Source organism: Bidens hawaiensis, unplaced genomic scaffold (assembly GCF_021521415.1).
Source record: "Bidens hawaiensis isolate Kalapana, Puna unplaced genomic scaffold, B.hawaiensis_p1.1 tig00020147_1, whole genome shotgun sequence".
Lineage (NCBI taxonomy): Eukaryota > Viridiplantae > Streptophyta > Magnoliopsida > Asterales > Asteraceae > Bidens > Bidens hawaiensis.
Genome location: NW_027493069.1, coordinates 394,892 through 406,376, shown reverse-complemented (window position 1 = coordinate 406,376; position 11,485 = coordinate 394,892). Strand labels below are relative to the sequence as shown.

Here is an 11,485-nt window from a genome sequence, read left to right as displayed (position 1 = left end):
CATGAATTTCAGTAAATGAAAATTATATTTAATGTACTTGATTGAACACGTGGATCTTAGCTCACTGCATCATATGTTTCCATGGACTGTAGCGATTTAATTTATTGGACAAACAAAGAAAAAGGACACTTTGATGAAACAATTGACTAGAAACCATGTGAGGCTAAAGAAAACCATCAAAGCCTAATCTTGAATCTTGAAACATGAACCCAACACCACCTGAATTTGGCACACTCACCCCACTTCTAAATGCCTATAAATACCAAACACCCTTTATCTAACTTTTAATTATATCATATAGCACAAGAAACAATATTCATTATCCATTATTTAATGGCTTCATTTGACCAAAAGCTAGCCATTGCCAAGCGCTGCTCTCGTGGTAATTTATCACAAATATATAATCATCTATGCATAAGGTGATATGTCCTCAATCCCACCTCCATCATAGACCCACCTCCATTTAACTTGCATGCATGTTTTGTTAATTGCATTTAGTTTAGTAGTTATTTATTATGCATGTAGTGGGTAGTTAATTACAATTCCACTATGCCATGTTTTCCTTTTATTGTTGCATTGTAAGTCTATATAAGACCTCTTTGTTTTATTAAATGTAAGCAGAATATTAAGAAGAAAAATGTTTAATTCTCTATCTTATTTCTTTGGAGTGGAACCCGCTCAAGGGGTCTATCACTTGGGAGATTAGCCATCTCGAATCGGCTTCTATCATAAGGCATCTTTTTTAATTAAGATTTGTTGCTTTTGGATTGTACAGAAGGAGTGATTGCAGGAGCTAAAGCTGCTGTGTTCGCTACCATTGCCACCGCTATCCCCACTGTTAGTAGCGTTTGAGACTTGTATCTGGATATTAAACACTTAAAAATCAAGTAATTGAAATGTCTTTGAAGGTGGCAAGTGCAAGAATGGTTCCATGGGCAAGAGCTCATCTTAACCATACAGCCCAAGCTCTCATTGTTTCCACAGGTACATGTGTTTGATTATTAATCTTTCTTATTATATATATATATGATGGTATTTTGCATATTAATTATAGTACTAAGAAAGCATTTTAATGTAGTTGCTGGAGCTGCTTATTTCATAGCTGCGGACAAAGCTGTGCTAAAAACTGCAAGGAGGAACTCCTTCAATAACTTGGATCAACCATGAACTTTATGTCCAACAAGCTTATTTACCTAGTTTAAATCTCGTGTTTGGTGTGTTGTTTATTATGGTTTCTTAAATCTTTCTAGAAAACTTTACGTACTCCTCGCATCTCTAATTTTGTTTCCAGCCTGACTAGATTTTATATTGCAAATAGATATTCCTAAACTATTAAACTAACATATATAGTGGAAGGTTAACGTACAAATGAAATTAAAGTGCTAAACGTGATTATCAAGTAGAGCAATTATATATATAAGTAACGTAATTATGTAATTATATCATAGAGTAATTACATAATTACTCTACTTGTATATATAATTATTTTATTTGATTATCACATTTAGCACGTTAATTTCATTTTTATTTGATCCAAACCACACATATATATATTCTGATTTAGATTCAATAAAAATGTATATGCGGCTTGTTTAGAATAAAAAGAAACTAAACACATGAGAATCAGCGCAAAATTTAATCGACGGAGGATTGTTCAAGAGGTAATTACTATTGATTACAACTTATGAAATTGGATCCCTTGATTGTAATTTGATTGGGAGTGACACGTTACGAACGCTTAGCCTTTTCATCAATTGTAACTTAGATTCTGTCACGTGTAGTCATATGGAATATTATTAAGAATTATTAGAATTGTTTCTTCACTTTTCAAGAAAATATATCATTTTAAAATGAAAATTACTAAAGGATTATTAGAATTGGTCCTTCACTTTTCAAAAAAATATATCATTTTTAAAATGAAAATTATAATTGCGTAATAAATGCAACTAGGTGGTTTACCAGTGACCAGTGCTCCACGGCGGGTGCATAGAATTATCGGACATTGTTTTTGTTGAAGAAGTGAAAGAGAACCAAAAGATATTGCATCACATCCGTAATCAAATCCAAAACTGTGAATAAAAACAAATAAGACAAGTAAAGTGCACAATTTGGATCATTTGACTTTTAAAAGCCAATTGGCTAATTTAAAAGCATGCTCCATGTATAAAAGTAAATATATTTACACCATTTTACAACCATGATTTTACTTGTTATTAGTTTCTCTCTGACAAAGGTATCAGTTCGATCACTCCCCTAAACCCGAAACAATAACCTAAAAAATTGGTTTATTTACCAAAACATCTTCATAAAACTATATTACTCTATAATAGCCACTACACATTCGATAATCTATCCAAATTTGATATCTAGACATCACCCTACAAATAACTAATCTAGCCTATTAGTAATTTTCTATATAAACTCCTCACAACTTTTGAAACTAACATTCACAAATGCAGTGGTTATACATGAAGATTAAAAGAAAATTATAACCAACTAAATCGCAAACGATTAATTATAATAAGAATAAGAATAAACCTTGTATTGAGAAGGAACATGTCTAACCAATTCCAAAACCCGTTCTAGAGCACATACCAAGGGAGTTCCACTGGAATCACTTTCAAAGGCTTTGCAACTCCGTCGGACGGTGTCGGTTGTGCTTTGCTAACCATGCCGCATCAAACCAATACATACAATTTTATTAGACACGGTTAACCAAAGTTTAGCTTATGTACCTGTTAATAAACCTTTAAAAGACGCACCTGCATAGTATTGCATAGCATCAAAATGGGCCTGGTGTTAAAATTGAGAACTCTCACAAAAGTCCTCAAATGGCTCCACCATAGTTTGATATGGAACTTTGAAAAGTGGCATAATATCTTCATAACCATTTCTAGTATGTTGGAGTATGGAGACAAAAACAAATGTTTCAAAGGACCCGTCTGCTAATACATTCAGGATGGTTTTATTTAACACAGTCGGACCCGTCATCCATAGTGGTTGACCACCAATTGACTTCTCAATTACTATAACCCAACATTGTTGTTCAAAATGACATTAAACCATTTATTGCTTAATAAGATAAACAACTAAAAGTACCACCGTAAATTTTATTTTTTCGAAATAGAGTCTAGTGCTGGCGTTTTAGGCTCAAATATGTTTTACAATCGTAGCGACACCTACACAAACATGGCTGCAAGATAGTTGCACAATGGAGTACCCAATTGGCATCCTACCAATATGGCAAGCCAAGTAGTGTAATATCTAAAACCCGATCGTGGTCAGATTAGGTGTAGTCATCACAGCCTAAACTTTCAAGCGAAAATACATCAAATGCACATAACCTATTGTTTTAGGTACATATTTATTTTACTATCATAACAACATAGTTACACCAACATACTACAAATCAGAATATTCATTATAAACAAACATGTTTATCATCAGTGATCAGTGACATCACCTACAAACGATAACCCTCATATTTTCAGTATTGAATCTGGTCACAAGCTCAACATAAATCATCAAATTGACAAACCTTAATAGGAGTTTATAAAATAAAAAAAACAAGTTGAAGTTGCTACTAACCAAATTGATGAACACGATAACCCATTTCAAACAATGACGGCGAAGGATGCGACAACTCCCTCAGAAAGTTCCACCACCAAACTACCACCTCGGTAACAATCGATGATGACGGCGGACTTCCCCACACTGAAGCACTGCCATCAGCAGGAGGCCACTGCCTAGGGTTCTTAAATTGAACCCGACGATGATGGAGGTATGCCACCGCCAACAATTCGTAAATCAAACCCTACAACCACCAAGGATGATGGCGGCAACTGGTTGAGAACTTGTAATTCAATTATCTGATTCAGAGCAGGAACAAACAAAAAAAGGAAGGACAAATGGCCAGTGAAGGGCACGTGTAGTAGCAGGTGGCATATCAAAGAAGCTTATCACAATTGTAACCCACGCTTCAAATAGTAGCAGTAGAACAGTAGAATATTGTAACTAAAACTTCATATATATATATATATATATATATAGATAAAGGATAGAATACGAAAATCCTTTATCGTACAATAGGTACGCGACATTCCGGAACGTCGATCTTCAATAACCATGCTAACCCTAAAATCACTGTTACGCGAGCCGAACTCCGTCAACCTCTTCTCCCGTCGATTCCATCCACCTTCACCATTGCCGTTCAACGATTCCGTCCACCATCCACCTTCGCAACCATTGTCTACCATCGTGACCACCATTTTCTTCCGACACAACCATCAATCTTTGCTCACAGGTCAGTTGTCAAATTGAGCAATTGAAATTAAAATTGTTGAATTAATTGATCAATTAAACTTTGAAATTGTTCCAATTAATCATCAATTTGTAGTTTTAATTGATCAATTTTGAGTTTTGAGTGATGGGTTTTAACTGAACGTTTAAAGATTTAAGCGTCATTTTCAGAAACCCAGTTACATGTGTTTAATTTTTTTTTTGTTACTTTAGAAGTTCTGTTTAGAAGTTCAGAACGTCTAAACTTTTTTGAACACCCAGAACTTCTTAGAACGTTTAAAGATGTTCATTTTTTTAACATCCAGAACTTCATTGAACATATTAGAACGTTTAAAGATGTTCATTTTTTTTGAACATCCAGAACTTCATTGAACGTTTAAAGATGTTTTTTTTTGTCAGAAGGTTTAAAGGTCTTCAGTTTTGTTTCAGAACGTTTAAACATAATATTTTGAACTCTAATTAGAGCTCGATTGAGTGCATTATTTTTTGCAATTCCATAATCGATTGATGATCCTAAAGCCTCTTACACATCAATTCGATTGTTTAAATCATCAATTTTTGATTAATTTGAAGATTTTAAATGTTCAGTGACGTTCTATTTAAATTTTGGTTTTTGACTTTTGAAATTTCATATTGTAAGTTGTGATTAGAGTTTAGAAATTGGATGATATAGATTAAGGAGTTCTGAATTCGGAATCGATTTTAAATCGATGAATTTGATCGCGAACTACTGTTTGATTATTTACGAAACTGCCACGGCGTAAATTAACATCGACGTTCAAAAAGCTCGCGTATCTAATGTATGATAACTGATTATTGTACGTTAACCCCCCTATATATATATATATATTGTTAATATTGTAGAATATTGTGAGTAACTGAAACTTTTATATATATATATTTTGAAGTGTAAAAAAAATCAAGACACCATTAAACATCACTACTACCAAAAGCTCTATGTAAGTGATTTAAATTTTAACGTAATGTGTTACATATGAAACCGTTAAGAGCATCACACCAATCATATTTAACCGGTGTAAATAAACAACATTTATAGCAGTTAAATATGACCATGTGTAAAATAATTATATGTTAAAAGGGCTTAACAAAAAAACTTACAATTCAAAGCGCTTAACAAAAACAACTTATAATTCAAAGTTGTTATTTTACTTTTTTCATAGGTTAGTATTCTTTTTGTTTATGTATGAATCTATATATCTTTTTTGAGAATGAATGATAGAGCATCACGTTTTCTTTGAGATACCTAAAACTATATATGGCATGAGAGCGTGATTCATAATCCGCTCGACCCAAACACACAAACCTTAATATATCTATCATTCTTCATCACCATGAGCAAAGATCAAACCAGAACAATCACCAGCAACACTGATGAACAATGAAGAGTAATATCCACAAACAAGAGAATAAGCACTGATTACATTGCTTGTGCCAAAATTTACACTGCTATTGATGAATAGGCCTAGAACTAGCCAAACCATATACCAGGTTTGACCAGTGAGTAGTATAAACAGTTTATTACTATGTTCATTGTAAATAATTCTCTTAATGTTTCTCAACGTATGGGAGACAAGACAAGTTTATTGAACGAAGGTGACAAATGGGTTCTAGACACAGGTTGCACAAAAACAGAGAAGATGTGCTAAGATGGGGGGTGGGGGGTGGGGGTGGGGGGTGGCAATTTCATTTGTTATCATTTGATTATAATTGAAAAGATGTTCTTCATATGAATTCTTAGCTTATTACTTAGTTTAATTTTGCTGCACAATTATAATAGTGATTGATTCATAACAGATATGAATCCAATCAAAGTGTATCTGTTCATTAAAAGATAGAACAATTTGTTCTCTAAAAGTTGATTAAGTGTAAGTGTTCATACTATCCGATCCAACACTACCGGACACGTCTCATTCACACCCGTCTTGTGCCAAAACTCTTTCTTATTATGGCTGGTAGTTTGAGAAGCTCGCAGTAGGATATTACATAAGTGTAGAAGCCTCTTGCAAGCTCTGGCTAACAACCCAGAAATTAAGCTAAGGCCAAAGTTGGTTTTATTAGTTTAAAGTGTGTTTTATATTTTAAATTACTTGGCTTATGACTTGGAAGACGAGGATCAATCACAACTTGTGTGTCGTTCCATCACCCAAGTGGACGAATCTCTACACATGGGATCCCTAGGTTTGTGCGCGGGTTTTCACACACAGCGTGTGCATCAACAAGATTCACACCACTTTCTACCAAGAGCGAGCCAAGGTTATTGTGTTTATTAAGTCATCAAAGATTAGATTTACCTATTAACAAAGGATAAATAAGTAGGAATTAGTAAATAAATAAACACATCAAAGTGTTGGACCTAACAAAGAAATGATGGCCAAAGACCAAGCAACCGATGACTTAAAACATTAGTTGTTCTTCATTGTGCTTTAACAAACTGCTGGTCCAAACATCTGATATTACTAAATTGTAGCTATGAAAGAACTAAAGACTCAACAATTGATATGCAAACTTTATAAGGTCCAGACAGCTGAAGATTAACAACTGATGACACAAACGTCAGTTGTTTGAACAAAGATTAGTAGTTAGCATATGATTCATTTGATAGTTAGTTGTTTACTTTTTGTTAATCGCTAGTTTGTAACCCTTTTGTTAGACATCTCTTTCACCTTTAGCTCATCAATTTTTTAACACTTAAATAGAAAAAGAGGCATCTGAACAATTTCATGATGCAAATCCTGATTTTGTATCAGATAAAACTACTAATAGCAAGGTTGCAAATGAGACTATTCAACTAGTTGATGCAAAAAACTTTTCAAGAATTGAAAGACCAAGTTAAAAGTTTGAGCTCTGAGGTATTGCAGCTCAAGAAGCTCATCACTAAAATGACTCATACTCAACCCAATTCTTGGCAACCATCCGGAGTGAATTTCAAACTTGCATCCACCAATTAGTTACGCAAAAGCCACTAGCCACTCAAAGCTCCAACATACTAGAGGGTATAACCACATCTACACCAGAGTATGCTGAGTTAAATCCTTTATTTCTTCACAATTCCAAATCCTTCAAACCAAAGTCAATACTGACACCACCATGCTTATAAATTCTCTAAACACTATTTCTAATGAGTTAGGAAAGCAGATGGTGGATCAAAGGAATCAATTGGCTGCACTTTCAGGGATTGTTTCTCCCGCTTTTGATGTTGATGCCAAAAATGGGGAGAAGATCCTTGATGCCTTAAGGAAAGTAGCTAAAAAGAAGCCTGTAGAGGAGGCTGCTAGATTAAAGGAGGTGCTAAGTAAAGAAAGAGATGCTAAAGAGAAAGCTTTAGTTAGGAAACTAAAGGAAAAGCCTGATGAACCAACTTCTTCAAAGTTTAAAGGACTGAAGTCAAAGTCAAAGGGTTGAAAATAAAGCAAAGACCAGTAGTTTGGGATGAATATGAAGAAGATCCGACAGTTCACCAAACTGCTAATGATCACATAGTTGTTACACCAGCACATGATTCAAGAACAATAGTTTCACAAACTGCTGATGTTGCTGGTTTACAACAAACTACTGGTGTTCCATAAAAACCAACAGTCGTTTCAGTAACAATTGATGCAGTCAAGGTAACACAAGAACCAATTACTATTCCAAAGGTAGTTGAAAACTTGAAGTCAAAGCCTAGTCAACCAAAGGCTTCTAGCAGTAGTTTTAAAAGAAGAAGACCGGTTCTAACAAAGGAAGATGACTCACCACAATCTCCTCCTGCTAAAAATTTCAAACCAAAGAAAGTAGAAGACTTGATCACTCATCAAGAGTAAGAGGAAGCAAAAGATTTGGAAGAAGCAGCCAAAGATATTGACTGACGAAGAAGCTACATGGTTATATTAAAAAGAGCTTCTGAAGACAAGAGGTATTGAATAAGAAGCCTATGAAAGAAGCTTGGTTTGCTGACAAGCAGCTATTGATGGAAGCCAAGAACACAAAATCTAGTTTAAAGAGCATGAAAATTACATGGTAACTCTCTACAAATTCAAGGTTGGGAAGAACTACCAGCTGAATGTAGAACAATGGAAACACTCAATGAATAAGACACTTACCAAGATTATCCTGAACCTGCTTGAGAGGAGGTAAAGAAAAGAATTTATGAAGAAAAAGAAAGAGAAATCCTAAAGATGAAGATTGAATTAGCTAAGGCTAATTTTCACTCAAGAAGAGAGGCTACTAGATGGGTGATTGATAAGCAAGAAAATTGGCCTTATAAGCTAAAAGAAGGCAGCCGACAGAAGAAGAATTGCAAGACATCAAGGATCTTCACAGAGATGCCAAGATGGGGTTTGAGTTTTATTTACAACTAACACCTTCTTCATCTTCTTTACCAACATTAGTTGTTGCTTCAACTAAAGGTCAAAGCTAGTCAGGTTCTAAAGTTATAAAACAGAGTAAACTTAAAAGTAGCTCCTACGTAACTTGAGAATTTGATTATGGTAGTTTACAAAGGGTAGATCTTCACGATGTCCTATGCTGGATGAAGGCTTGCTAAGGAACATGATAGACCTTTCATTGCAGTTGGAAGAGGATGATAGTTTGGTTACTGGGTTTGCTAAATTCACCAAAGAGTCAACTAAAAGAAAACTTTCAAGATAAGCAATGAAGCAAAGAATAAATTTTGGCATCATCAGTTCAGTGGGAGATTGTTGGACCTAGCAAAGAACAAATGCCAAAGACCAAACCATTGATGACTTAAAACATCAGTGGTTCTTAATTGTGCTTTAACAAATTGCAGATCCAAACATCTGATATTGCTAAACTATTGTTGTGAAAGAACTGAAGAATCAACAATTTATCTACAAACTATAGAAGATCCAAACAGTTGAAGATTAACAACTGGTGGCACAAACATCAGTTTTTTGAACAAAGATAAGTAGTTAGCATAGGTTTTTTCTTTTATAGTCCGTTGTTTACTTTTTATTCATAAGTATTTTGTAACCGTTTTGTTAGATTTCTCTTTCACCTTTAGCTCATCAGTTGTTTAACATTTGTGTATAATGAAGAAGAGAGTCTATTCTTTGTTAACACTTTATAAATCACAACATTCATATGATTAGTGTACTATTATACCAGAAAATTAGTGAATGCAGATGAGTTATGGTTGAGGGGAAGCAACAGATTGTAATCTTTTGATTATAGTTAATGCATAATTGTTCTTCCGTATGAAACCTGTTAATTAGCTCTGATGATTTCTGCTGCATAATTTGGTTACTTCATATACTAATTGAATTATAGTTCAAATATAATTTTAATTAAAGGTAATACTAATTTATACAAAGAATTGAATCAGTTGTTTACTATTTCATTGGTTGTGAATCGTGTTCATTATCTTAGATTCCGATCTTTAATCCTAACACAAAGAATAAAAATAAAATACTTAATATTAAAAATAGTTAAACAAATCCTTAGTAAAAGAAGATACTAGATGAATACAACTATATAAAGATAATCCACAACCGATCTAAGTGTGTTAACCCAAGAACTGATGCTTCTAACATAATCTTATTCTTTCCTTGTATGAAATGTAAACAATATAAGCTACGATGCAATTTGTAAGTAGTATTAGGGAGTTCCTCCCTTATTGGAGAGTAAGGTAGGAATGACGGCCTCCCTAAGGAACTCAAAAGAGAACAAAGCTGATTAGAGAACCTCACTTTGGTATCTTGTTGGTGCATGTTTGTGCCAGTAGTTTATAGCTTTATGTTTAATTATCATGTCTATAATTGACACATTGGATTTATTATGTTTATGTTTATGTTTGATTAGGCAGATACGAAGTTGTTGTTTGGGCGAATTTAGATAGTGGCGTAGTTGTTAGGTGTCTGTAATATATAGAAGAAGTTGTGTAGTATATAAACACAAATTTGACCTACGGTGTCGGTCCCCTCGATGTCAGCTGGATCTTAATTAATCATGTCATAACTCACACAGATTAACGTGTCGACAAGAGAGTTAATGACGGGTTGCTATATTTAGAAAGATATCCGTTTGTTAAAGGCGTAATCAATAACAAACATACGGTTGCAATGAATAATCAAAGGTAGAAAGCACACTTATGATTCACTCAAAAGATTTTCATTTATATAATATTAATCATACAAAAGGATAATCGATTTAGGGTTTTCTAGGAATCCTAAGACAGCCGTCACACAATATTCTCTCAATTAATGTGTCTGTCTTATCCGTATTGTGCCCCCCTTTGGCGGCGTGCCCTAAACATTCTATTTATAGACCTGCCAACCTAGGACAGCTGTCATTCATTCTAGAAACCCTAAATACAGTCATACATATTCAAATTACATATTCAAAATAAACTAAGTGTAAAACAAGTCTTCCGGGTAGGCTTTGCACCAATCTTGTCTTTCCGAGTATGCTCGGCCATCCTTCATAACTTAGTAACATAGAAGTGTGCTCGGGATTAGTTTTCGGGTAGACTTTACTTAAAGAGTATTTCACTAAGTAAAATACTCACCGAGTAGACTTCAGTCTTCTTGAATTTGCTAGACTTTGCCCGACAACTCCTTACGAGCAACCTTGTTCTTCAATGATCCATTTCAGCTCTTTGCTATTAAAATAACTTATTAGCAAAGTGTACTCGGGAGTACTGTTCCTTGCTTGAGCTGAACCTTGCCCGATATTACTTAGAGATATTCCTTTAGATCATCAAGCATACTTGGATCATACTTATTAATGAATACCTTGCCCGGTCTTCCAATCACTTGGCTTATTGGACTTGGTTAACCAAACCTTACTAGGAAGAGTAATATACTTTGCTCTGAAGAACAGACTTGCTTGATAAAATGTACCTTGCCCGGATTTACATAAACTAGTGTACCTTACTCGGCAATGCACTAATTTGCAAACCCTGCTCGGATATCCACTTAAGAAGACTACTTGAAGTAAACCTTGCCCGGTAGGCAAAATATCGTACTCAGCTAAGTAAAAGCTTGCTAGGAGGTCTAAGGTGTGCTCGGATCCATTACTTAGCAAATTCAGAGGAGGTTGAGAAGATTCCAATCTTCCATGTACTTCATTTAGGTCAAATCTTTGACTCAACAATCTCCCCTTAGGTCAATTTCTTGACCCAACAATCTCCCCCTAGATTGGAACACCTCAGCTGACCCAAAACATTTCT

The 11,485-nt window shown here is 34.5% G+C and overlaps 1 protein-coding gene across 1 annotated transcript; it reads left to right on the top strand.

The window, feature by feature from the left end:
- The first annotated feature begins 296 nt into the window (after window positions 1-296).
- Window positions 297-1,290, top strand: LOC143559977 (early nodulin-93-like). Its single transcript, XM_077048390.1, has 4 exons — window positions 297-382; window positions 776-837; window positions 909-984; window positions 1,079-1,290. Exons 1-4 carry the CDS (start codon window positions 334-336, stop codon window positions 1,165-1,167), a joined length of 276 nt encoding a protein of 91 aa, XP_076904505.1. The 5' UTR covers window positions 297-333; the 3' UTR covers window positions 1,168-1,290.
- Window positions 1,291-11,485: the final 10,195 nt, after the last annotated feature.